The sequence below is a fragment of the Psittacula echo genome (assembly GCF_963264785.1).
Source record: "Psittacula echo genome assembly, chromosome: 6".
Classification (NCBI taxonomy): domain Eukaryota; kingdom Metazoa; phylum Chordata; class Aves; order Psittaciformes; family Psittacidae; genus Psittacula; species Psittacula echo.
The window spans coordinates 16084052-16110794 of NC_137743.1; the positions used below are offsets into that span (position 1 = coordinate 16084052).

General features: G+C 58.8%; 3 protein-coding genes across 3 annotated transcripts in view; all 3 read right to left on the minus strand.

Moving 5' to 3' along the window:
- Positions 1–995: 995 nt before the first annotated feature.
- Positions 996–5311, minus strand: PYROXD2 (pyridine nucleotide-disulphide oxidoreductase domain 2; the record flags this gene model as incomplete). Its single annotated transcript, XM_080621144.1, has 16 exons — positions 996–1123; positions 1339–1459; positions 1566–1672; positions 1799–1953; positions 2083–2239; positions 2349–2421; positions 2521–2655; positions 2732–2873; positions 3291–3388; positions 3501–3562; positions 3701–3854; positions 3983–4129; positions 4240–4313; positions 4393–4486; positions 4695–4714; positions 5134–5311. 16 exons carry the CDS (start codon positions 5309–5311, stop codon positions 1044–1046), a joined length of 1797 nt encoding a protein of 598 aa, XP_080477270.1. The 3' UTR covers positions 996–1043.
- Positions 5312–6574: 1263 nt separating this feature from the next.
- Positions 6575–11163, minus strand: HPS1 (HPS1 biogenesis of lysosomal organelles complex 3 subunit 1; the record flags this gene model as incomplete). Its single annotated transcript, XM_080621343.1, has 17 exons — positions 6575–6737; positions 7000–7082; positions 7215–7328; positions 7427–7576; positions 7755–7815; positions 7917–8039; positions 8156–8223; positions 8295–8471; positions 8546–8713; positions 9276–9343; positions 9422–9491; positions 9571–9675; positions 9769–9871; positions 9948–10108; positions 10308–10416; positions 10633–10775; positions 10849–11163. The coding sequence occupies 17 exons, from the start codon at positions 11161–11163 to the stop codon at positions 6575–6577; spliced, it is 2181 nt and encodes a 726-aa protein (XP_080477469.1).
- Positions 11164–11528: 365 nt separating this feature from the next.
- Positions 11529–26743, minus strand: part of HPSE2 (heparanase 2 (inactive)) — a gene marked incomplete at its 5' end in the record, with an annotated part of 109547 nt that continues 94332 nt past the window's right edge. The window contains 4 exons of the mRNA XM_080620296.1: positions 11529–12266; positions 12348–12494; positions 13489–13634; positions 26197–26311. Of these exons, the coding sequence (XP_080476422.1) occupies positions 12101–12266; positions 12348–12494; positions 13489–13634; positions 26197–26311 (574 nt within the window). The 3' untranslated portion in view covers positions 11529–12100. The remainder of the gene's footprint in view (positions 12267–12347; positions 12495–13488; positions 13635–26196; positions 26312–26743) is intronic.

The following is a 26743-nucleotide window of genomic DNA, read 5'->3' on the forward strand; positions in this document are numbered from 1 at the left end:
GCACCTGCACCCCATGCAGCCAGCACCGGCAGCAGATAAAAATACCCTCCAGCAGCAGGGCAGCCCCGTGCGGGAAGCTGTGGGCAGCGGGGAGGGGGGTGCGGGGTTATTCTCAGAGGGCTGCGGGACTATTCCTGGCCGGTCAATATTGATTCAGCCAGCTCAGGTGCGACAGCTCAGCCTGGAAGCACCGTATTTAGGGCCCGGCAGGAGGCGAGGCGGGCGTCTGAATTGGGAGCATTGTCCCGGGGAGGAAGAGGGCAGGCAGAGGATGTGAGCTCTGTAATCTGCAGCGAGCGGCTCCCGGCAGCAGCCCGGCAGAGGGGCACACCCTGCGCCAGCGAGAGCCACTGGGATACACGGAGCATCTGCCCTGGAGATGGAACAAGTGCAGGCAGTTCCCAGCAGGAATGGGGGTGTGGGGCATGGAGGGGAGCTGCCAGTGGTGGCTACTGCAGTCTTTGAGCTGCTGGTGGCTCCAGGCAGCAAAGCAGGTCTCAAGAACCAACCTGGTTCCCCACTTGTTCTAGGTACCTTGGGGTGGTCCAGCCCAGTCTGGGTGTGAGAGCCTACATGTTCCTGAGCCTACATCAGTGAGGGGAGAGGGCAAGGAGCTGGTTGTCCCCATTCGCTGCTCTAGGACATGCCCGTCTCTGACAGCTCACTCAAGGCTGCATTGCCAGGCACAGCGCAGATGGCACTAGGAGCTGCAAAATCACGGCAATAGCGCTCAGGACAGAGCCTGAGACAGGGTTTATTTCCACAGCTATAGGCAGGGGCTGAGTGAGGCTGGCCGTGGCCAGACAGCGCCGAGGAGTGACCCAGGCAAGGCTGGACTGAGGAGTGCTGGGAGTAGCTACGTGTTCAAGGTGCTGGCAGCAGCTGGGAGCACACGGGACCTGACAACCTTCACCTCCACAAAGCTCTCAGAGGCTGCTGCTGCCCTGCGGTGCCTGGGAAGCAAGTTGGGGATGGGCAGGGCTCTGCATGGGACCAACACGGCTCGCTGCAGCCACAGCCCTGTAGAAGTGAAGCTGGTGTCATCACTGCCACCACAGGTGCCTAAAGTCCTGGAGTGCCACATGGGCAGCATTGCGTCCTGCAGCTCCCATTACTCCTCCTCCTGCAAAGAGCAGAAATTGGCAGTGGTGAGCAGCTCCAGAGCCAGGAGATGGGGTGCAGGGCTGCACCAGCAGAGCTGCCCCATCTCCCTGCCCCTGAGAGGGCAGAGAGAGCAATGGACACACTCCCCCCCATGATGCCCTTCCATCTCTTCCACACATCCCCATCCCCCTTCTGCAGCTCCCCAGTAGGGTCCTGGCTCCCAGCACTGCTCACCAGGATGGGCTCCACTTCCACATAGATACAAGCCAGGAATTGGGGACCGGTAGCCTGAGTAGGATGGTGCTGGCCGGGCAAAGTACAGCTGGTCCAGAGACATCCCTCCATGGAAGATGTTCTGCAAGGAGAGCTCTATGTGAGCTGGCTGTGCCTGGCCCAGGGCTGTGTGCACGCTGGAACAGGCACCAGAGTGATGCTCAGAGCTAAGCCAGCATGGTACCTACCCCACCAGGCAGCCCAAAGATCCTCTCCAGGTCAGGTGGTGTCAAGATGTCTCTGCCAATGACGGATGCCTTGAACCCTGGGGCATAGGCTTCGATGCAGTCAAACACTAGAAAGGGATGGAGGGGTGGGCATGGGCATGGTGGCCAGCCCCTGAGCAGCTCCAGGGCAGCTCTAACCCCAGGAAGGGACCAGCACTGCTGGTGTTACCTAGGTCCATGTATGCATTACATACCTGTGTCCGCATATGCATTTCTGGCCTGCTCATCCCAGTGCTGCCCACCTGCCAGCACGGAGGGGGTGTACTGGGTGAAGAGGGACACAACATGGCAGCCCTGTGGGGCCAGCCCTGGATCCAGCACCGAGGGGATGCAGAGCTCGATCATGGGCCTGAGGGAGCAGGACATGAGCCAGGCAGGCAGGAGACCCAGCCACCCCAAACCTCTTCCCCAGCACCACCTGTCATGGCTGTGCTGCCCCTTCCCTGGTGCAGCACGGTGTGCTGGTGTGGGCTCCTACCTCCTGGAGGGGTGCCCATGGGTGGCCTCAGTGAAGGCCTGGTGCAGGAGGTGGGTGCCCTCGCAGTTGAGATGGATGGAGCACTGGTGGTGGGGCAGAGGATGGCCATCGCGGGCATTGGGGGCAGCCAGGAAGCTGGGCAGCCGATCCACCGCCACTGGGAATGGGTGGTGGGAATGGGGAAGTGGGGTGCAGCCTCTTGCTGAGCCTGCAGCCAGTGTCCTTCCAGCAAGGACAGCGGCAGAGGTGGCCCTGCCAGTACCTACCATTGATCTTGGTGACCGGGGAGCGAGTGTCAACCTGCTGGATCCGCTGGACAAAATCCTTGGGCAGCTGCTCCTGCGGTGGGAGATGTCGGTGCAGAGGCTAGTGGTGAGGGGTGGTGTGGCCAGGGGATGCTGTCATGCCAAGCCCCCACCAGCCCCCTGCACCCCATACCTGGGGGATGAGCTCCAGGAAGGTGATCTGGGGGGAGGCATTGGACAGCACCAGTTTGCTCCTCACCTCTGTCCCGTCCTGCAGGACAATGCCCTGTGCCTGCCCGTCCCTGCCCAGCAGCACATGGGACACGGCCTGGGCAGACAGAGGGAACAGGACTTCACCAAGAGCATTCCCAGTGCCTGCAGGCTGGCCCCCAGGCACCCCGTACCTTCTCAGAAAAAATGTGGGCTCCCCTGGCAGCTGCTGCACGGGCAATGGCTTGGGACAGGGCTCCCATCCCACCGGACACGTAGCCCCAGGCCCCCCGCCGTCCCTCCAGCTCGCCCATCACATGGTGCAACAGCACGTACCTGTGGTGGCAGGACCCTAGGTTAGCCACCAGCCAACGTGACAGGTCTGTCCCCTGCATGGGCACAGTGAGGATGGTGCCACAGCCCCCACAGATGGGACCATGCCAGCTTATGGGATGCCAACTCAGTTACAGGCAGCACTCACTGGTCAGGACTTGACCTGGCCTGGGGACAGAGGTGTTCAAACAGCAAAGGGGCTGGTGAGGATCACTCAGGAGAACTATATAGCAGGGATGGGGAGCAGCCCCTCGCTCAGCCCCAACCCTTGAGCCATCCAGGCAAGGCTGAGCAGGCAGTGGGAGGGACAGGCAGCTGGGCAGGGCATAGAGTACTGGGCTGCAGCAGAGTCAAGGAGCGGCTGGCACAGGGGATGACATGGGAGGGCAATGCAGTCACCCGGGGAGAAAGGACCCTCACCCGCTGCCTGGGGTGTGGGGGCTAGCCATGGCTCCAATCACCGCATCAGTAGCCAGAGTTGCCTTCAAGGGCTCTGACTCAAACCACTGATCCAGGATCTGGGCCAGGAATAAAAGAGAGCATCAGGTTTGGGGCTGGGGGCTCTGCAGCACCCTCGCAGGCAGGCAGCGATGCAGCTGGTGGCTCCACACTGCCACTGCCAGCACTCACCTTGGAGATAGGGGCTGTGAGCACCTCGTAATAGCGGGGCAGCTGCCGCCCCAGCGCCAGTCCTGGGGGTGAGAGGTGGTGTGAGACCTGCGTGGCTGTGCCAGGGCAAGCAGCACGACCAAGCCCCCAGCTGGGGCTCCTGAGGAGCCTGTGCCCTGGGGAAGAGCAGCCATCAGGGTCTTCCGGCATCCCAGATGTACCTGCCCGCAGCAGGGGCCGCAAAGATCGCAGGGCACTGAGCCGCTGCAGCAGGGAGCCCTGCCCCAGGGCAGCTGTATCCACTGGGGCAGCATCCAGCAGCGGGTCAAGGGCTGACACTAAACCCTCCATGAACGCCTCATATTCAGGGTAAGCCTGAAAGGGGATAGAGGGGGACTATAGGGACTGCACCATGGTGGGTGTGATGGATACCCTGCCGCTCCATGGGCAGGGCAGCCCCTTTGGGGGCTTTGCCATACTGGGTGCCTGCCCCCACATAGTACCTGGGCATCCTTCTGGGAGAACTGAGCGATTTGCTGCTGGGTCTGGGCCCTGTTGTTTCCCAGCAGGAGGGAGCGGGGGGGGCTCCTGTCCTCCAGCAGTGGGGTGAAGGAGTAGGGGTCCCGTGGGAGCACCCTCAGACCATGCCGCTGCAAGACAGGGATGGCAGGACCCACGCTGTGGGGACAGCCTGGCAGCGGGCTCACCCTGTCAGTGTGCCATGAGGTGCCAGTAGCCAGCGAGGGATGGATGCCGGTACCTGCAGCTCCAGGTCGGTGTAGATCTGTGGCCGCAGCAGGCTGAGCAGGTACGATGCCCGGGAGAACTTGAAGCCTGAAAGTTGTGTGGCAGTGGGGGGTGCCCATGCGCAGGGCTGGCCAGGGGTGTGGGGACAGGGGCCACACAGGGGTACCTGGCACAATCTCCTCCGTGACAGCCGCACCGCCCAGCACATGGCGTTTCTCCAGCACAGCCGTGCGCAGCCCTGCCCGCTGCAGGTAGGCAGCCTGTGGGGAACACGGCATCACATCGCCCATCCCTCCAGGTGGGATATGTCCTTGTCATCCCCAGCATCCTCTCACCAGGGATGGCCCTGCTTCCCATGGCCCTGTGGGAGGCCCCAGCGCCATGGACACTGCCGCCAACACCCTCCCTGCTCCTCCGCTATCCCCAGGGATGGAGGAGAAACAGCACCACTGTGCTCTTGGTACTCACTGCCACCAGCCCATTGTGCCCTGCAAGGAGAGAATGAGGTGAGATGATCCCAGTTTTGGGGCAGTCCCATGCACAGGGCATCCTGCCATGCCTGGGGCACGGGGCTGCCACAACCACTCAAATAATGGGGGTCTGGACATGCGGATATAGGTGAAAAGGAGCATCCTCCCCTGTCCCTTTAGCCCTGGCCCTAATGGTGCAAGGGTAGGGGACAGAGATGCTCAAGGCAGATGCAGACTGTGGGGAGGCAACATGTGCCTGGCCATATCAGACTCCTGCGTCCTCCCTGGCACAAGTAGCATGCCAGGGCTCTGCAGTGTGCCCTGCACCGCAGTGGTTACATCCGGCCATTACCCTTCTGCCTGCCCTGAGGGGAGGGCAGCTTGGCGTCCCCACCGGCTCCCCATAGCCCAGCACTGGCTCCCTCCCCCTGCATTACCTGCCCCGATCACCACCGCGTCGTACTCCCGCTGCAGCCGGTCTGCAGCCCCAGCATGGGCCCGCCGCGCTGCCGCCGGCGCTGGGGAAAGGAGCCAGCCCCGCAGCCAGCGGGCAGCGCAGCCCCTGCCCGATCCTGCCCAGTGTCCGGCTGCCATCGCCCCGCAGCGCCCGGCCATGGCTGCGCCGGGCCGCCTGGACTTTGCTTCCACAGCGGAACTTTTCCCAGGGCTTCCGGGCACGCGGAGGGCACGGGGGGGCCAGGACTCAGGGACGGACGCTGCGTCCCAGGGCTTGCAGGAGCCCGTTCAGGACAGGGGCACACACTGATCACTGCCCCACTGGTGCTGCCTGTGACAAGGCGCTGATCCTGGCAGAGATTTGCTGAGGGTGTGCAGGGGGGCTGTAGGCCAGCCCCGGCGCTGAGAAGGCAACAGGGCTGGATCCTGCCTGGTGCTCAGCAGGATGGAAGGTGGTCCTGACAGACTTCCACCAGTCTGGGTACAGACTGGGGAAGGTGCTGGGCAGTCTTCCCCAGTCTGTACCCAGGAAGGTGCTGGGCAGGAGGTGGGGGCCTGAGGACCCCCAGCCCCTGATCTGCTCCAGGAAGAACCCAGGGACATGCGTCTGATGTGATGGGCCAACAAGCACTGCAGGATAAGGAGAACTTAGCCCTCCTCGAGCAGGTAAGCCCAAAGCACAGTCCTGAGAGCAGCGGGAAAAGGGGCAGCTTGGGGGTGTGCTTGGCCCCAACCTAGTGCTGTTGCTCAGCAGGGCAAATTCCTGCTCAACAGGATGGGGCAAAGGCCCTGCCATGGTCCAGTGCTAACTGAACTGCTGTACCCAGCCCTAGTGAGCAGCATGGAGTAACAAGTGGCAGCGGCTGCCAGAGTCCCTTGGGGCTGACCACATCCCTCATGGTGCCCAATGGGTTTGCATGTGCACAGAGCCCAGAGGTGCCTGGGAAACACATGAGCTGCCCCAGCCCCACTTCACAGCTGGGCTTGGCTCTATGGCCGAGTGGTGCCTGGGAACCCAGGTCTGCACCTCCTCAACCCTGCCCAAGCCTTCAAGGGCCCTGCACCCCACATGTGGGAGAGAGGAGAGGGGGGCGCACCGTGGGCCATTCATCCACACACATTTGGCTACGCTGTTTTCTTTTCTAGCCAAAGCCTGTCAGCAATGCCAAGCCACCGCTATAAATCCTTCTTTGGAAACGCACTTTTCAGCAAGACGGTGAATTGCCAACAACCTCTCAGCCCCACTCTCCGCCTGTCCCCGAAGGCTGCTGGGTGCCAGCGAAGCCCATGGGGAGCTGGGCTGGAGGATGGGAAGGCTGCCTGCAGGTACAGCCGAAAGCACAGACACTGAGAAAGCATCCCGTGCATCAGGAACACCCACAGCCCTGCTTTAATCCTGGCCCCGAGGTGGCTGGAGGCAGCTCAGAGCAGGGGGATGCGGGAGGGCTCCCAGAGGCGCCGGGCCAAGTCACAGGCCTGCTGGACCACGAGCTCGGAGGGGATGATGCCGAGGTGCACGGTCAGCAGCTCGTAGCACTTCACCACTTCTGCCTGGTGGTTCTTGCTATAGTAACGCAGCAGCTTCCTGGAGAGAAGATGGGGGGCTCAGCAGGTACAGTGCAGACTAGTACCCCCTTTATAACCACCTTCCCCCTAGAAAGGAAGGCAAGGACACAGTGCCCATCTACTGGCAGGACCCCCGCACCAGGCTGGGGAGATGGGCTGGTACAACCCTGGTGACAGCACAGCACAGCACTGCTACCATCCTGCAGTGACATCCCAGTGAGGACAGCACCACTAACAGCCCCAGGCCCTGGTGCCAAGCAACATGGCTGGGGACCGCTCACCTATAGTAGTCTCCTGCCAGCATCCCAATGGGAGCAGAATCATCGGAGAGAACTGGCACCTCCATCACGTTCAGCTTGTAGCCCTGGGGAGAGATGACAGGAGAGGGCAGGAGCAGGCAAGAGACTGCCAAAGAGCTGAAGCCAACTGTGCCTACAGCCCTGCCCTGAGAAGGTGCTGGGGAAGAGGGGCTCAGCCCTTGTCTGACCCCACATACCAGCTCATTCTCAAACCAGAGGAAGTAGGAGCAGCAGTAGTCGCCATCCTGCAGCATGAGCGTCGTGTAGCCCTTCTGTAGGTATCGCCGGGCCAACGTGATTAGCGACCAGACCTGGGGGACAAGGACCAACTGAAACTTGAGCAGAAAGCCCTCCAACCATCACCCCCTCCTGGGGTACCCCATCCCACCCTTAGCCCCACACGCAGTACCTTCCTCTTGATGAAGGTGGCCAGGGGGCCCTTGCCCAGCTCTGAGCTGGATTTCTCTGTGATGCTGAGCGATGGTGCCATCATCTGCCCAGACGTGCGGTCCACATAGATGAAGTGCACCAGGCCAGGAAAGTCCTCCAGGTATGTGGGAGGGGTTAAGGGTGTCCAACAACTTTGGTGCCTTCCCAGGACAGCCCCTTCGCCCACCACACTCCTCCCCTTGAGCCCAGTGATGGGGGTACATTGTCCCACTCCCACCTCTGCCACCCCCTTGTGGGGACCCCTCCTCACCAGGCTGGGCTCCCAGCCGCAGGGATGGGTATGACACCATGGTGATATTGCGCCTGCTCTTCACCAGCAGGAAGTCCCGCCAGTCCAGCAGCTTCTCCCTGCCAAGAAGCAGCACAGTGGGAGGCCAGGAACTGCCAAGCCTCAGCAGAGCTGGGTGTGGGGCAGCCCCCTGGGGATGCTCGCCACCCCATGCACTCACTTCATGAGCTTCTGGGCACGGTCCCGCAGCCCCTGGGACAGGCTGTGGCTGGCAGAAGTCAGGAAGAGCTGGCGGTACACAGAGCAGAGCTGCCGCTTCATGTTGGACACTGTCTGCAGCAGCCTGAGCCAGGAGACAGGGATGCTGCTGAGTTTGGCCTCTGGGTCCCCAGCACTGCAGGGACAGCCACGCTGCTCCCAGCCTGCCCTGGAGACTTTCCCTTGCTATCCCATACTCACTCCAGGGAGCTCCCAGGCTCGGTCCGGGAAAACATCTTATTTTTGAAGTCCACCCAGGTGTTCTGCAACTAGAGAGAGACCAGGCTCAGCATCAGGCAGTGGGGACAGCAGGATGGAGTCCTCGTGTCCCCACTCCCACCTGGATGTCCTGCCCGTTCAGCTTCTTCACAAACTTGTCCATGCGCTGTCGCAGCTCAGCAACAAACGGGTAGGAGCGTGGGGCTCCCCCCTTTGGCCCCTCTTCCAGCTTCTTCTCCAGCACCAAGAAACCATCCAGCAGCTGGTACAAGGTGATGGCCACCTGGGTCATGGGGCCCTGCTGGGGAATGGAGATGTGGGTGAGCCAGGACCCAGCACAGCGTCACATCCCTCACCTTAGAGTGAGCTCACCTTGGTCAGGAGGATAAGGGAGATGCCTGGCCAGAGTGGGAGGCAGTGCATGGTGTGTGGCAGCAAGGGGCAGTAACCTTCCCGAAGGTTGGCATCCAGGAAGATCCTCCTGGGGTTTGAAGCTTCAGGGACGAGAGGCCCCAAGGTCTGGAGCAAGTCCTCTGCCATCTACGAAGAGAAAGGAGATGCTCAGCCCCCAAAGAGCTAAGACAGCCCACAGCAATGCCCTGAAAGCTCCAAACAGACATGACTTAACCAAGGGAGCTGGAGAGGCCACGTGACAAAAGATCAGCAGTGAGCAAAGTGCCCAGGGGCCCCAAAAGAGCAGCAAGTAGTGGGTAAGCTGCTTGCAAAGACAGGCTGCAAATGCCTTATGCCGAGGCTCGCAGTTGCTTGCAGAGAGTGTGTGAGGCTCTGTGGCATCCATCAGGGAAGCAGCCCAGAAAGCCCAGAGGCAGCAGAGGGAGACACCAAACTGCTCTGAGACAGCCCCAGCCCCTCTGTGCTGACACTTCTGGGCACAGAGACTGTAAGCAGTGCCTCAGAGAGGGTGGTCAGAGCTGTCACAGTTATGCACAACGTGGCAGACACAGGGCATCCCCCTAACCCTAGAGCCAGGGGCACCCACAGCACAGCACAGCACTGTGTGACAAATGACAAGGAACAAGGACTGCAGAGAGCACCAGGACAGGCTGAAGAGCCAGGAGGGACTGCAGGACCCCTTGCTCACCTGGACATCTGCAGCATCCACCTCCCCGGTGCTCAGCATCTCAGTGCCTTCTGACCAGCTCTCACTGCCTGCAGGGAGCACGGCAGGTTGCTCTCCCTGCCAGCCCCACATGCAGGGAGGTGGCTGCTGCCCCGCTGGGCACTCACCTGTGCTGTGCCTGCCTGGAGAAGGCTCAGGAGTGTAGTAGACCTCAGGGACAGAGAGATCATCTGTGTCCTGCCAGCGGGAATAGCTGGGTCGGCAATGGGAGTGATGCAGACAGCCCAGCCTGCAGGTCCCTATCCCAGGGATTCACCTGGTCATCCGAGTTCTTCTCTGCAGCTCCATGGGAGCCAGGGCTGCTCACTGGAATGCTCTCGCTTCTCTTGGGTCCCTGGGGGAGCACCTTCTCTGCTGTGGGCTTCCAAAAAGAGGGAAAAAAATTAAACCCTCCAAGACATCACCCCATGGGGGCATCCCAACCTGCTGCACCCCACACCCTGCTCTGGAGCACCTGGGGGCTGAGCTCCTCCTCGATGCTCTGGCTGGGGTACAGGTCCTGCACTAGGAGGATGAGGATGAGCAAGTCAGCAGGGCGGAGGGAACTGGTGTTGCGGCTGCAGAACAGAGAAGGGAAGGATGAGCTGGGAGGTAGAGTGGCTGCCCTGGGGAGGGTGGTGGGGCTGGGCGCACCTGGAGTAGAAGGCCAGCAGCTTGGTGTGCACCAGGAGGAAGGCATGGCACACCTCATCCCCACCACGCTCGGGGCTGGAGTTGAGGTACTGCACCACCTGCTGCTCCAGGAACTCGATGCACTGCTCGCACAGCTGAGGGTGGATCAGCCGTTCCACGGCCTGGGATGCAGGGAGGAGGGAAAGCTGCTGAGCCCCCCCAGACCCAGCCACACAGCCCTAGGGGCAGGTCGAAGCTTCCACTGCTCCAGGGAGCTGCCCCAAAGTCCCTGGCCAAAAGCTGTTCCCCACATCCCAAGACTCCATGCAGCAGCACACCCCTGGGATGCCCCAAGGCGAGGGACACCCCAGGGCACGGTACCTCCACCGCAAAGCTCTGGTCCTCCTCCCGCAGGCGGCTGTAGGTCTCCAGCAGGCCGCGCAGCAGGCTCCAGACACGCTCCCGCTGCTCTGAATCGGCCGGTCGCAACCTGGAACAGCCACAGAAAGAGAACTGAGAGACGGCTGTCACCTCCCTGGGGGAGACGGGCACCCCAAGACCCAGCTGCAGCCCGGCAGGCAGGGGGTCCTGCTGCAAAAGGGGGGTCTCAGCTTGGAGACACCTGATCTCACCCCTCCCGGGGCTCCATGAATGCAGCTGCCCCTCCATCCCGGGGGGCCAGCCCATGCCAGCCGTGCCCACTCACTCCTTGCGGATGAGGTGGGAATCGAGCGTGACGAGGCCGCAGTGGACCTCCACCAAGCGCCGCAGCACGAACAGCGTCCGGCGCAGGTCATCCTCGCTCTCCGTCCCGTCGCCGTTCACTGCGATATACAGGCAGTCCCCGAACTGCAAGCACCAGCGGGGTTAGGTCGGGGCCGGCTGGGACGCTTCGGTCCCCGGTTCCCGGTGCCCGTCCTACCATGTGCATGACGTGGAGGTGCCGACCGCGCTCGGTCGCAAAGCAAGTGTAAGTGTCGGCGAGCTTCTCCAGCAGAGCCGTGCAGGAGATGATGAGGGGGGCGAAGAGGGTGTTGAGGCTGTCCTCCAGCGCCGGACCCTGGGGCACACGCTGCCGGGTCAGCGGCCGCGCATCACGCACTCCCTCCACTCCCGCCTCCGCCCCGTCCCGCCCCACCTGCCCGCCGTGGGGCGGCCGCAGCCTGCGGAGGAAGGCGGCATCAGCCCAGTAGAAGAGTAGCTCGGCCGCAGTGCTGGCGATCAGGACGCACCGCATGGCCCGACCCGGCCCGCAGCAGCGGCGGACGGGCACCGGTCCGCGCGGCTCCACCCGCCCCGCTCCGCTTCCTGCTCCGCGCGCGTGACCACCGCGCCCGCAGCGCCCCCAGCGGCCCGGCGCGGCACTGCACCACGGAACACCGTCACCGGCGTCGGGGCTGCCCGCTCCACCCCGCCGGCCCCTGCCCCGGCCCGTGGCGGAGAGAAGACACAGGCGCCTTTGACAGCCCAACTTTATTACACCTCCGGTAGCGCCTCCGCGCGCCCCGGCTGCTCCTGCCCTCGACACCGCCCCTCTCCCGGGCAGGACACATTCACCGGCCGCCGCTTCCCGCCCGGGAGGGGCCGGGGCTGCCCGCCGGCCCCGCCTCCCGCCGCGCCGCTCCGCTCCGGGCTGTATAATTTAATTCTCAGCATTTCCAGCAGCGGCCCTTCGATCCCCGCCCCGTGCGGCCCCCGGCGCCCCTTCTCCCGGGAGCATCCGCGCTCCGGTCGCGGTCAGGCTGGCGGCAGCAGAGGGAGCTGCTTCCATGCGCTTGCTGCACCGGCAGCGCTGCCCGCCGCCCAGGAAGGTGCAAAAGAAAGGGGGACCTGGGTGCTGGAGGGTCACCCTGAGGAGCCCAGGATAGAGTGCCCCAGCCCTCCTGGCAGCCGCTGGGCACCGGACCCCCGGTGCTTCTTGCAGCTGGTGGGACGGACCGCGGCAGGCCCTGCAAATTCGCCATCGCACCGCTCCGACGGATGACGGCCAGGGCCAAGTGGAGCTCTGCAGTCACAGGGCAGGAGAGGGTGCCAAGCCGGACGGTGCGAGGACAACGGCACGTTACGGTGCCCGCCCGACGTAGCCCGGCTGTGCGGACTGCCGAGGAGGCAGCGTGTCCTGGGGAGTGCGCAGGGGCAGGAGCGGGGCTGGCGGGTCAGTTCTGAGCCGTGGGTTATCGGTACCGGCAGGCCAGCGCATTCACGTTCTTCACCACATAGAAGCTCATGGTCAGTGGGGGGATGACCAGGGTGCGGCCAGCGCGCAGAGGACGAGGCTTTAGCTCGGGGAGGGTCCCATCGTCCACCATCGCCAACGGCTGTCCGTTGAGCTGGACCGACCTGCGGGATCAAGAGAGGGTTAGGGTGGTGGCATCGAGGACAGGGCAGTGGTGGCAGCCCCAGCCCCAGTATGGCACTTACTTGGAGTGGAGCCCGTCCTTGCCGTAGGGCTGCAGCAGGTACTGGTGGACGATCTTATCCCGCAGCGTCCCTGCCAGCTTGATTTTCTTCCGGGATCGATGCAGGTTGATGATGTAAAGGGTGATGGACCCGCGGACATAGTTGTGGCTGCAAAGGGGAGAGCAAAGAGCTGAGGGCTGTGCTGGCATGGGCCCCAGGAGCACTGCCTCCAAGAAGCGGTTTGGGGGTCTCTGTAAAACTGGCCTCCCGCAGTCATCCAGAGGGGACATCACTGTGATCAGGACTGTCCTGGCTGTCCCTCCACAGGGAGATGCCACCTCCCCATCATGAAGCCGAGCTCCACAACGACACCTTTCCAACCTCCCCCTCTTTAGCCAGGGGTGACACAGCTCAAGAGGGTGCTGTGCTGCTGTTCTGAGTGGGGTGACAATCTCAGGACAGCTCCCCCAAGGCCTTGCAATGAGGGGGCTGAGAACGGAAGGGAACTCTTTGCATGAGTGGCATCTGCCCCCACCACTCCGGGCACCTAACTGACAGGTCCAGACACTGATCCTCTGTCCCTGCCTAATCAGGCAGCCCCAAACAAAGGCTATAAAGCACTTTGCACCTGTCAGTTACTGGACAAGGTTTCCTACTGAGCTGGAGGCATGTTGAAAGCATCTGGACTGTGTAAAGAAACAGTCTCTCCTCCTCCACAATAGCAACTTGTGTCTGTGGAGGAGGTGGCTGCCCCCGCCCGGCTCGCTGGGGCGCTTTCAAAGACCTTATCAGCGAAACAATAACCAGGCCGGGCTCCCTGGCAGTGCGGGCTGCGAGTAACCCGACCGACCGGGGGCCCCTCGTGTGAAATCCACCCCCTTGATCTCTGCTGCCTGGGGCTGCCCGGTGGCCACTGCACCAGCCTCGGCCGCCCCGTTCCCAGGCACGGGCTTGCCGTGACTTTCATCGGAGGCATCACTGTTCCCGTGTGCTCCCTCTGCTGTGACAGCGGCCAGAGCAGCACCCGAGCAAGTCCCCTGGGAAGCCAACCCGCCTTGCTGAGCCCCTGGGCTCCTGCCCAGTATGTCCGGGATGGTACCCATATGCTGGGGGTCCTGCTTATCCGCACCCTGCACCCCCCAGCCTCCCTCAGCCCGCTTACTTGTGGTAGCTGGTGCAGTGGGCGTAAATGCGAAGCTTGTCACGAATGACCCTGCCGGGCCGGGGCTTCCTCTGGAGACCGGCCACGTGTATTGCCAGCACCTTGGGACCAATGAGCCGCTTGTAGAGCAGGGACAGCCAGTAGTCCTGGGGGACAGAGGGGAAAGTCAGCAGCACAACAGCCCCCTGGCTCACAGTGGGAATGGGCAGGAGAGGCTGGCTTCCCTGCTAGCATTTTGGCTGCTGGGGTAAAAACGTGTGCCAGGAGTCTGCCTTGGTGTGAGCTTTTTCATGCAGTCAAAGCCCAAATGGCATAGCTGTTTCCAGGAAAGAGATTAAGGGCGGAATACATTGGTCTGCCTACACTGAGAGACAATGATACCCCCTAAAGGAGCTCAGATTTTGGCTGGGCTGTGGAGCATGGGGAGCAGCACTGGATGCCCTTGCATGTTCCCACAGACCTGCACGTAGCCATGCTGCAGACCCATGCAGCAGCTCCAGCTGATGCTCATGGGATGGTGATGTCTCTGTAGGAGACAGGTCACCCTCAGCCCCACTCTCTACATGGGGCTGGAGCACACAAGAGCCCTCTGTGCTCCCCAGCTCTCTTCATGGCCATGCTGCTGAGGGTGCTCCACCTCTCAGAGGTATGTCTCCTGTGGAGTTAAGCATCCATGAACATAGCACGGGAAAGTCAAGCACTCTAGAAATAGGAACTGTTCATCCCCTGCACACATGCATTAATGATGCAGCCTTTAATTACGTCACCACAATACTACATTTTCCCCCAGGGCATGGCCTTGCTCGGCACATAGGATGGGCCCCAAGCCCTGGGGAGGGAGGTGAGGCTGTGTGGTGATGGACGCTGCTGCCGGCAGGGCCCCCCACTCATCTGCTGCAGAAGCTGGGAGGTGTGTGGTAAATGAAGCAGGGTTGTGGGAAGGGAAAGGGCAGGCTCAGGCACTCGCCTGCTGTTCTGCAGGATGGGGCTCTGGCCCTGCTGCTGCTCCAAGCACCCTGGTGATGCTGGTGAAATGGAACCTCTCATGCTGCTCCTCTGGGTGCTGCCTGTGGGTGCATTCGGCAGCGCCTTGGCACTGGGGCATCTTCACACACACGAGCGCTTTGGATAATCCCCTCTGTGCAACCCTGACTGGCTGCCCCAGAGAAATTGGGGTCATCCCCCATCCCTGTGGGCAGTGTTGGACATCCAGCAGCGGTGGTCACACTGGTACCAGGGGCTGCTCTGCCTGGCAGCATCTGACCCACACAGCGAGCAGTGCTGCTGGTGTGAAAAGGAGCATGGCTCAAGCACCTTGTGGCTCTGCACGCTGCCTGGAGAGGCATGAGAAAAGCCCTGCTTGGTCAGGATAGTGCCAGGATGGGGTATGCCACCACAGAGGAGCATGTTGGTGGGAATGGGTTCTCCAGGGCCCCAGGCTACAGGGCAGGATGGGCAGGTGGAAGTGCAGATCCCTCATACATGTATACATCCCATGGGTGGGAAGCCCTCAAAGAGCCACTATGAACACACATTTTGGATGGAAAGGACAGGATATGAAACACAGAGCAGTGCTGCAGCAGCAGCTGACACGAGACAAATACCACTGGCCAGACCGCACTGACATCCTTGTCATATCTCCAGCCCAGCTCAGATGAAGCTGACATGTTCCAGCACTGCTAGGCTGGCCTGGCAAAGACCCACTTTCTGTGTAAGCTTTTGCCACGGTGATGGAGGAAAAGCCGCCTCCTGCTTTCCTCTTGCTGCTCTCAGCCAAACCACGGGGCTTTGTGCCACACCAGCCTGGTAACTGCTTCCCCTGCAAACCCCAGGCCCTGGAGGAGATGCCAGGGTGAAGTGCACCCAAGCAGGCTCAGCCAAGAGGCCGAAGGTCCCAGGGAGGTCAAGCAGCAGTGGCTCAGTACTGTAGACGTGTGCTGTCCCTGAGGCCCATGGGTCTCTGTTCCTGAAGGCTGGCAGTGCTGCTCGGCATCCTGGGGATATCCCTGCCTGCATCATGCTGCAGGGGCTGTGCCAGGCTTCTGCTATGGGAAACTATGCTATGCCATCCTGCTCAGGCTCACTGCAAGCAGGTGAAGCAGTGCCCGGCACACTCCCAGCTCCCTGGGGAGCCATCCTGATTCGCAAGTGTCACTGGATGAGTAATTGAGTTTATGGTGAGGCCAAGGGTGAGATTGCACAGCCCCATGTTAAAAATAAATGAGTTAAAAGTAAATGAGCTCACTGCCTCTAGCTACCTGTCAGCTCAGGCTCTTAGGTCTCTCTAAGCAGCCCCCTTGGGGTTTCTCACATCCTGTTACATTTCAACTGACAAGATGCTGCTTTCATTACAAGTTATGGGAGTGGTACAGACCAGAGACCTCGTGGCCACCCTCAAAAGTTCCATATGGGTCTCAGGAGTTGTTCTGCAGGGGGCTTACGATGGCCTTGTGGCAATGGGGAACTGGCACCAGCAGGCCCAGCCTCTGGCTGAGCACCCACCCCTCTGGGCAGGGTGGTCTCCTGAGGGTTTGCTGCTTTGATGCCTGTGTCCCTCCGCTCTCAAGGCTCAGCAACAGCAACGTTTGCAATATGGAGGTGCAAGGAGCTGCCCAGCCCCACAATCTGCTGCCAAATCTCATGTCTTGATGTACACTTTTCTCAAGGGTGCTCTGACAAACCCTGCTCCCCTGCAGAGCTGGGAAGCTGACCCTGAGGCTTCTGCTGTGGCAGTTCACAGGCTGTTCAGCATCTCCATCTCACAAGGACACGTTTGTCTCTCTGGGAAGCACTGGCAACATTTGTGAGCTTCTGATCCAGCTAAGGGTACACAGCTTTTCTGAGCTACCATGCAGGTGCCATGAGATAGGTAAGGCTGTCAGCAGTGATGCAAGGATGAGCTGTTCCGCAGTGTGAGATAGCCATCTCTGAATGTGCAGCATTTTGGTGCAGGCAATGCCTCTAGGGCAGCATGGGGACCAACCTGTTCCTCCAGCATCTGCAGGAGGTGAGAGGAGAGCAATGATTTCACCTCACCTTGCTGGCAAGGCTAGCTCCAAAGACTCCATTTAGGGAAGGATGTGGAAATACCAAAGAGAGTTCAGAGGAGGGCCAGAAAAATGACCTGGGGCTGGAAAGGGAGTCATCAGCCTGGCCTTGAGGCACTTGAGCTCTTCAGCTGACTGCAGGGAAGCACTGAAGACAGCTGCAGCTTTTTGCGTCACCACGAGCCTGCTTGCGGCTGGGGCCAAAGTCATGTTCCTTGCAATAAATGACCAGGAGCTGGTGACGCTGAGCACTTGGGTGATGGATTACACACACACCTAGCACGATGGAAACAAACCCGCCAGGGTGGGCACTTCTCCCAGCTGAACCAGAGGCTGCTTCTACTACTGGTATGAGCAAACCCCAGCTAAAACCGCACCGGGGCTGTTGGGCACCTGCAGCTGCTGGCTCCTGTTTAAATGGGGACCAGCTTCAGAAGCAGTTGGTGTTGAAACTCAGCTTGGCTGCAACCAGAATGGCTTTTCCACTCATCAGTGATCTCTCCCTGGACCTCTGACGGCAGCTGGCACCTCCTCTTATATGGCAAACCCTGTGCGAGTGTGGCTCCCAGGCTGGCAGCACCCATATGCCCTTTGCAAAGAGAAGCACGCCTGCCTTACAACACAATGCCAGGCATCCTGGCAGAGGCTGCTGTGGCAATGCCCGGCTTTATTCGTGTCTCCAACCAGTGCAACAGCAGAAAGGATTTGGGTTTTGGAGTCATGGAGAGCTCCCATTGTCAGGGCTGAGCAAGCAGTACAGCTGTAGTGGTAGAGGAGGAATAGCAGAGAGGGGTCTGGTCTGCTATTAGTCCTGCGGGAATTCAAGGGAGCTTTCGTGCTTTAATTACTTTGCAGACCTATTAAGTGGTGCTGCCACTGCAGCCCCCAGAGCTGCAGGCAAGGAACACCTGAAGGCAGAGCCATCCTGTACCTCAGGAGGTTCCTGGCCAGGACCCCGGATATAAGGGCAGGAGGATGCGTGTCTCAAGTGAGCTGATGTGCAGAGCTCAGGCCAGCCACATCTTCTGAACCCCATGGGGCCAGGGAAGACCCACGAGCTTTCCATTAGACAGGAAAAGCTCAGGCAGGGACCCAGAGGGTCCCACTTGATCTGTTTGCACATTTTAATTCATTGCAAGAGCTTTTAGATACTTCAGCTTTTGGAGGCGCAAGGCTGATCAGGCAGACCTTCAGACAGACCTATTAACTAGGTCTTCAGAACTATCAGGAAGGGCATAGGAGCGTATCGCCAGTGCTTTCTCCCAGAGGCAGCAGAGCAGCTTTACAGCCCACCTGAGTTCAGCTCTGAGCTCACCACGTGTGAGAAGACATTGCCATAACCAGAAAACTGAGTAGCGGAGCCATAGCCCTTCAGTCTCACAGGGACTGCAATCAGCAAAGGCAGCCAAACTCCAAACGAGCGGCTGCTGACCTCGCAGTGCACAGCCTCCTCTGGCTGGGGCTGCAGGGCATGGCTCTGTGATCCTGTGTCACCACCAGCATCAACTGGCTCCTGCCGGCCCTCCTCCTCTTGCTTCTTCCCTGTTCTGAAGCTGCGCAAGCTCTTTCTCCATCCCCCAGGCACACTCGAGTTTCACCAGCCTGTCACAGACTGCTCCATTCCTGCACCTTCTGCATTTTTCCACAATCCAAGCAATCCTTATGGAGACAAGGGCTGGCTGGTCTGCCTCCCTTGTATATCACAGGACAAAGAGCTTTGCTCTTTTATTCCTCTATTGAGCCTGATGGCTTGTTTTGGCAAAAGCATCTTCCAGAAAAGTAGTGACTGTGGTTGTGAGGGCTTGAAGAGATGGAGAAGCTGACACTTCTCAGGGAGTCCATTCCAGCAGTTAAACATCAGCACTGTTAACAATACTACTCCTTATTTTCAGCTTGAATTTGTCTGGCTTCAGCTTCCAACCAGTGGTTCTTGTTTTCTCTTTTCCACTAGATTAAAGAGATCCTTGGCATCCAAAGCTTTCTCCCTCTGGAGGTCCTTACATCCTGTTCAAGCCATGGTTGGTTGTTCCTTCAGCAAACCTGGACTAATGCCGCTGTTAACATTATCCCTGAGTTTTACAGGCTTCTTGGACTGTGGGAGCTTGATGCTTTCTCACCCAAACCATGTGCAAGGTCCTGTGACCAGCAAAGTGGGGCAGAGCCTCTATCCAAAGGGAATACTTGCTGAAACCTAAATTATCAGCCCTGGGAGCAGGCACTGACGCTGTCCTCACAGCTCACTTGCACCCATCCTCAGAGATGTGACCCTTTTGCCACTCTGTGTGTGTACCCTCCTTGCATGGAGGTCCTGAAGAGCTGAAAGCCTGGTGAGCAGTCTCCTATAGCATTTGCTGCCATACTGGGGTAATTTACAGGTGTGCCCTGCGCATCATGGGGACACTCAGAGAGAGTCTATGAATGGGGAACACCACTCCTCCCAGCCCCAAATGAGGGGGCTTCAGGCTGCCAGGAGCTGGTGGCATCAGCAGGGGAGGATGGAGACCACACAGATGGAGATGCTGCAGCAAAGTGTCCCCTTGCCTCTTCCCTCTGCTCTGCCTGCAGAGGTCTGTCCTCTGAGCAGGACAGACCCTTGCTTTGATCCAGGTACCTGCACCTATGAAAGGATCAGCTGACACTACCCAGCTCCTTTCTTGCTTATCCTCGGTCCCTGCGGGTGCCCACCACCAGTCCCCTGAAGACGCTGATGTCTCTGCCTGGGTATCCATTGCTTTCAACATGCTGATCCTCTTCCTTCCTGCTCTAACGGCTGTGAACTCCTCACCTCACACTGCTCTTTCCTGCATCGCCTTCCGCCTTCACATCTTCCTGGCAGCTTTCTCTGCTGCAAGCAGTCTAGGCTGAAGTGTGACATGAGAGGCTGCAGTCCTACAGTCCTGCACCTCAGTGCCATTCAACTAAGAAGGGAGAGGAGGCAGGCACAGTGAGGGTGGGCAGTGACTCCACTAATCAGGGTAGGAGCAGCCCCGTAGAACGGAACAGTTGCTGCCGTGGCTGTGTTGTGCACTTATGGGAGCTTACTGCAGGCTGGCTCTTGTCTAGCCCTTTGGACTGAATATCTACACATGGTTACGGAAAGGAAACCAGGTCACGTTTTATAACAGCTCTGCAATAAGTCCCAAAGTGCAGCACGTGGGGACAGCCAGGAGTGTTGCTCCCATCCCAAACAACCTGCTTATGTGCATGCTCCCATGGGCTCAGAGAGCAGCATTCTCATCTGCTGATGCCAGCAGCACCGGAAGATCTGTGTTTGGGGTGAGCATCAGCCATTCATCCTACAGCCAGGGGTCTTCCCCAGCAGTGCCAGCAGCACAACCCTCCAAGCCTCCAATGAGCATCACGTCTTCCCAGCCTTCAAGCTGCTACACCCTTTGCTCAACCCCTCTCCCTTGTCTCTGTCTCTTCTCATTTTCTCCATCTTGGAGAAAGACCAAACACTGACATTAAAGGCAAAATTCCTGCTGCAGAAGCAGCAGCCACAGGAATTGCTGCCAGGCACTGTTGGCACCAAGCAGACAGCCTGCCCAGACGCTGTGAAACTGACTAGAGGGAAGTGTCCTCTGCCTACTGCTGCCCTGCGCAAGCTGGTCCCCAGCGCCCCCACCTTCCTTGAGAGCTGAGCAGATGGAGGAACAGCCAAACGGCTCTTCTGTCATCACCTCTCCCTAACAGGGACCAGGCAATGGAGGCCACAGGAAGGGAACAGAGCCACTAGATCAGAAGGCTTGGAAATCAAATGCAATTTCTTTGCTGTTTTCTGTTCCGCTGCTGCTTTTCACCATAACGCGACTTCCCGCCCTCCTGCTGACAAGCACCAGACCACCCTGGGAAGGGTCTTGCTGTCCCACCTCCTCCACAGCCCCAGCATGGCTCTGTCACTGGGTGGGCAGGTCACTAGCATGGTGCCTCTGAGAGATGTGGACAGTTGCTGCATTGATCCTATCGAGTATAAGATGCTGCTGCTGGTCCCAGGTGGAGTGTGTGTCTGCCCCAGTCTCTGGCGCAGGAGCAACAGCATGGCTCTGGGTCTGCACATGTCCCGCAGCTCTGGCGGATGGGTGCCCCAGCTGCTGGCCACAGCAGGGCTTTGATGCATTTGAGAGTCCAAGCATATGTACTTCAGAGACTCTTTTATGGTGCACTAAGAAGGAAAGGGCCTTGAATCTGCCGTGACAGCAAGCAGAGTTTAGGTGCTTTAAATCTGCCTCCTTGTTCACAGATAAAACAAGCCTCAGAGCAGACTTATGGCTCCTAGAAGGCTGAATGCAGTGAGGGTGCACAGAGCAGAGGATGACAGGGTCCTGAAGAAGTGGTATGGTCATGGCTGAAAGGACAAGGCAGCGGAGGGGATGCCCTGCTCAGAACTCCTTCAGGCACTTGTACAAAGGCTGGTGGAGAGATTTCTGCAGGGCCACATTTCCACTCTGCCAGGCCATGCTCTGGCTCCACCTCTCCTGGGAGAGCCTTTCTGCTGTGCACAACTGCCCTGCCTGGGATTTTATCCTTCCCTCCTGTGGCCCGAGCGAACATCCTGTACACACACCTCCTGCCCGCTACTGCTTCTCCCACCCTTCTCTGTCTGCAGGCATCACTCCCACCAGAGCCAGTTCTCCAACGTGTGGGGCAGATGAGGGTGCCAGACGCCCACGTGGCAGATTTATGGTCATAAGGAACAGTTTCCATGTGTGTGAAGGCTCCACTGGACCTGCTCCCTTTCCCCACCCTTTGTCGCTCCCAGACTTGGGACAATGCCTCGTCCTCTGCTTGTGTGGCGCATGGCATGCTGTAGCCCAAATCTCCCATCAACGACCCCAAAGCCAAGGGTCCCAGCTGTGAGGGACAGCAACCGCAGTCCTACCCCTGGAGCTCGTCCGGCTGCATGTGCGCCGCACAGTGACTCAGTGCTGGGCGTGCAGATGGGCCGGAGCAGCAGCGGGGCTCAATTCCCGCAGCCCCGCAGCCAGCTGGCCGGGCTCGGCGGCTGGAGCGCGATCGCTTGAGGAAAGGGCTCTCTGTGCGCTTTCCTCTATGCATGGCGGGTCTCCTCTTTGCCTCTGGACGCTGCCCTGCGCAGCAGCCCCGCAGCCACCCGGCGAGCGGACGGCAGGGTAGGGGTGGGCGCTGGTGGGTGAGGACCTAGCCTCGCAGCCCTGGGGCGGGGAGGGCCCCCTCCTGTACAGCTCAGGGGAGGGAGAGGCACCGGCCGGGAGGCGGCTGGGACCTCCCCAGCTGCAGTTAGCGGCGCCTCCCGCCAAGCCAGCTCAGCTAATGAGCGCACCGGGGAGCGCGTACGTGCAGCAGGAGGGAGCATGGCCCGGGGAGCTTCTCCTGCCCCTGGCACCCAGCATGGTGCCTCACCAGAGGGCCCCTTGCCTCTGTGCACCCTGAGACCAGGGAGGCCAACTGGTGCCCTGCTGGGGAGGGCTCAGGCAGGTGCTGTTGGTACCAAATTGTCAGGTGCATCCCAAGGATGCAGATTGCACCATGGCTCAGCCCTAAGGACCCACAGATGCTGGGGACAGCCATAGCCTGGCACCGAGCTCATACACACCAGGGCTTTTATGAAAGCCCAGTTAGGAAGGGGACAGATCACTAAGGACAGACCCAATCTGAGCCCAGGGTCCTCCCCCATCCAGGACAGGCACTAACTTTCCCACTGAGTTCCTCAGTGCCTTTGGGGTAAGCAAAGGAGGTGAAAAATCACCTGCAGCATCCAAGCGTCCAACCACGGCACTGTCAGGCACAGACCTTTGCACTGCTGCAATGCTTTCTCAAGGACGCCATCAATTCACAGGTAATATCATATTGTCTTCTACTACCACAGCTGAGCAGGCAGCCCCTGCCATTGCTTCACCCTGTGATCCCGCCAGGCCTTTCTCATGCTGTGTATGAAACTTATACGCAGAAAAGAAGCTTTAGCATCTGTCTGACCCAGGAGAACCAAGTATCTCACCATTCACAGTCCTTAGGAGAAAGTCCAAGAGGAGCCACAGCAATCACAATTTCAGCTTTGGCTTTTCCATTGGATTTGTGTTGCCCAAGTTTTTCCACACATAGGTATAACGTTACAGCACTGTCCATTAAGGGAGCAGAAATAACTACCAAGGATGGATGAAAAAGAGGCAAGTGCCATGTGGAAGAGTGTTCAGAAAGGCCCTTAACATGCAGTAACAATCTGAAGAGAAAGCTCACACCCACCTGTGTGTATGTACAGTGTATATAGTCCATCTCTCTTTCCTTAATCTCTCTCTGAAACAGTCCAGAGAGATGCAATATATTTATCGTATTACATCCCTCTGGACTGTTTCAGAGAGAGATTAAGGAAAGAGAGATGGAGTATGTACAGTGTGTGCCTGAAATGAGCCTAGACCTACTAAATGCCAGAGCAGCATTTCAGAGGCACTGGCCTGTGAAGAGCAAATGTCAGTGCTGCTCCTGCCCAGCCTCCCCTCTGCTCCTCTCTCCCTCACACATGAATAGATGGGCTTAGGTGCTGGCGGGCAGTCTGATGCAAAAGGCTTTATTTGAAGGGCTTCTCAAGCACAATCCTGGACTACTATACAGCTGGCTGCCCCAATTGCTCACAAAGAAAAAGCACTCCAGCCATACATTAAAAAGTTATCTCAAAAATAACAAAGTATTAAAACACTTGAGCTCACTTGCATTAAGGTCAGCTGGAGAATTTCTGTTCCTCAGCCTGATCACATCCGTGTCAGGGCCAGAGAACCTCATGTTGTCCAGTTTCTCCTGCTCTGCTCCCCATTAACCCAGCAACAGCAACCCATTTCCTCAGGCCTGCACCTGAAAAGAGGCTCATAGAGGTGGTTTTGCCTTCCCCTGCTGCAGCACCCATCCCTCACATGGGACTTCGGTGGCACCACCATCAAAGACGAGAGCCCAGGATAGATCAGCTTAAACCTCCACCTTCACAGTTTCACTGCATCCCTCCCTGAAAGCAGCTGTTCCCAGGTGCTCTTACATTTCCCATCAAATTGGCCAGAGTTAACAAGTTTATTTTCAAGCCAAAGCTAACACTCAGAAAACACAGAGCAAGTCCCACCAGGCTGCCTGCGCTTGCTGTGCAGTGCCCATGCCCAGAGAGCAGCTCTGCTTTCTGCCCACCCAACGTGCTGCTACCCCTCACTACCTCACAGCACAGGCCACATAACGCTGCTGTACATGGAGCAGTGCAGTGATTTGCCTGCTCCTTCCCCTGAGGATAACAAATTCCCCCAGCACTGCAGTCCCAGAGGACAGGCAGAAAGAAATGTGATTTAGAAGCTGAAACTCTCACATTGGTCCCCCAACATAGCACCTATACCACTTTTCACAAGCTTCCTTATACCATCTGCTGTAATATGCCCTTATAAAGACAGTACTACCATGAACAAGACCAGCAGCACCCAAAGGACCAGCTTCAGGATCAGCTGAAGGACAGGGAGGAGAGCTCACATGGCAGCAGCGTAGTGCTCATATGGTGATGGACTACACATCACTTGGTTTTATATGGGAAACTCTTTAGCACAAGGATGGAGGGTTGTATTTGCATCACTGCACCATCCCTGGACCATGAAGAAAACTCTTCCTGGATGATGCAACTACCTGGCACCTAAGGATGCTGCTGTAAAAGGCTCACTTCAGGTCAGCACCAGAACACATTGTCCTGTTACCTGACAAGCAGGGATCAGCAGTGGCAGGGGGGGAAGTGCAAAGGCTCCTTCAGGGAGCGCAGCCCTGACTCCCGGCTTGCTGAGGAGCTGCCAGCCAGAGCTGTGATTGATGCTGTGTCAGTGCAGCCATTCTCTCAGCAGGCAGCTGCCTCACGCCCAGCCAGCATGTGGAAACCCCTTTGTCATGGCAGCTAATGAGCAGATTGTATTCCACAGTGCGGCCCCACACAGGTACAGTCAGCAGCTTTCATCTCCCTGATAGCTCCCACGGGAACAGTGCGGCTGCTGCCCCATGGAGCAGGTCATGGTCTGGTCTCACTGGGCTTTTTGGTGTTTGCAGCTTTTAAACCCTCCGTCAGTTTGCATCTACCTGTGGCTCTTTACAAGCACAAGAGTGGAGGAAAAGGGGTTAGGAAAGCACCCGTTAGTGTTTGTGCAGGAACACAGTGGTGGGATGTCAACACCAAAGCACATGGGAGAGTGAGGAAACAGCCATGAGGAGGGTGGCATATAACTTATTGGGAGACTTATCTTTACATCAACAGCAAAATCCACTTTAAAGACCTTCATTGTGTTTAACAGACTGAGATTTATTCCTCTAACTCTTTTTCTGGCTTTAATGCCTCTCCAAAGTGCACTTCTGCTCCAGCCACTCCAGGGCTGCTGCCTCACTGTGCTGGGAGAGCTGGGCATCAGCCACCCACTGCCCCATTGTGCTAGGAGAGATGGCCATTGGCCACCAACTGCCTCCAGCCAGCCAGGAGCGATGCTGGCGTGGGCTGGAAGGAGATGAGGCCCCAGGGGATAGTTGAATGATGTGGCTTGGCCAAAGGAATCAGGATTTCATAAGAAATCTGCCAAGTGCTTGCCCCATCCTCAGAGTCATCTCAAAATTCAAAGTCCCCCAAGCTCCCTCTGGCCCAGGGCCCCCAGAACTGCAGGTACACTTACTGGAGGGGTGCATGTGGGAGCAGCTCTGGGTGCTCCAGCAGTAGCACAGGCAGGGGACTGTGCTCTCCTGCTCATTGGCTGCTCTCTGGAGCCATGCTGGGGGGGATAGCACAGATCTTGTCACCAACCCCTCCTGCATCCTCCCCTGATTCGCAGGGATGCTGCTGGGGAGATGCTATTTTCATTGGCTGAGTAGGTAGAGCCAACTGAGATGTGGCTCCCTCAGCCTCTGACCCCTGCAGTTGCCCCAAGATCCCAGTGCAGCATCAAAGGCAAGTTCACAGTATCAGGGTTGTGCACCTCTCTGACACGGATCCCCAGCCTGCTGGCGGTGTCTGCTGAGTCATGGACCGATAAACCCCCTCCAGGGAAGATGCAGGGCTTCCAGCTGCTCTGCCAAGCTCTCCACTTACAAGCCAGCATATTTACTAGCCCCCCCCCCCCCGCCCCCAGGAAAAGGAAACCTGCTATTTTTAACAGGGTTTTCATATGGTTTCTTTATCAGCACCATATGTGCTGGGAGTTCCTCCCTGCCCTGGCATTTTTGAAGAGCGAGGGATGCTGCACGGCGCTAGTGAAGACTTCTGCTACCTGTGAAGCTGGGAATGTCCTTTACCTTGGTTTCTAGAGATCTGAAGTCGGGTGCTGAGGCTCCAGCCTACCTTGCCCAGCTCACCACTAGCAATCTGGCACCCAGCCCCAGGCCATGCGTGGTGGTTCTGCCATATCCCTTCCTCCCTCCAACTCTGCAGTTTGAGCTGGCATCCCTTGGTGGCACCAGCCTTCCTCCCATGCTATGGAGTATGAGCACTAGATGAAGTTTCAGCTAAACAGGTATTGCTTTCCCATCTGCCTCCAACATGTGTTTGGCATGAACTAACACCTCCTATTAACTCAGCAAGAAACAGATCTGGAAAAATACATTTTCAAGCAGAGTTCAGACAGGCCACAAAGAGAGAATCCCCCTCAAATGAGCGGGAAGAAGCCAGCGCCAGCGCGATGCCTCCAGGCAGACCTACCGGCAAGGGGTTGAAGTTGTGGTCCACAAGGTGGTTGTGGCCGTGGTCGAGGAAGGAGTGCCGCACCACCACGTCGATGCCCCGGCTGGCCAGCAAGCCCAATGTGTTCAGCCACCTGAGGATGGAGGGAGCAGAGTTAGGATGCTGTGGGGGGATCACCCAGCCCCAGTGGCACAGGTGTGATCCAGCACACGGTGTAACTCGCAGGCACCCAACCTGGTTCCTGCTCCCAGCACCTGAGCTGAAGCTTTCAGGTGGTTTTATGAGCTAGGTGTTAATCAGCTCCTACCATCCCTGCCTGGAAAGCCTGCATGCTTCTCTCCCCAGTGCAGGCACTCTGGTGCCTCAGCCCCTGCATGCACCCCAGCATCACAGCCCTGTGCCAAAAGCCTGGGGTGCTCCCCAGCCTGCAGAACTCTGCACCCCGTGTCTCAGCAGGGGGACTGGACCTTTGCACCAGCCTGTCTGCTCACACCTCCTGGGCAAAGTCTTCAACCCTCACAGCCTGCCACAGCCCCAATACCCCAGGCATGTCCCCACACCTCCC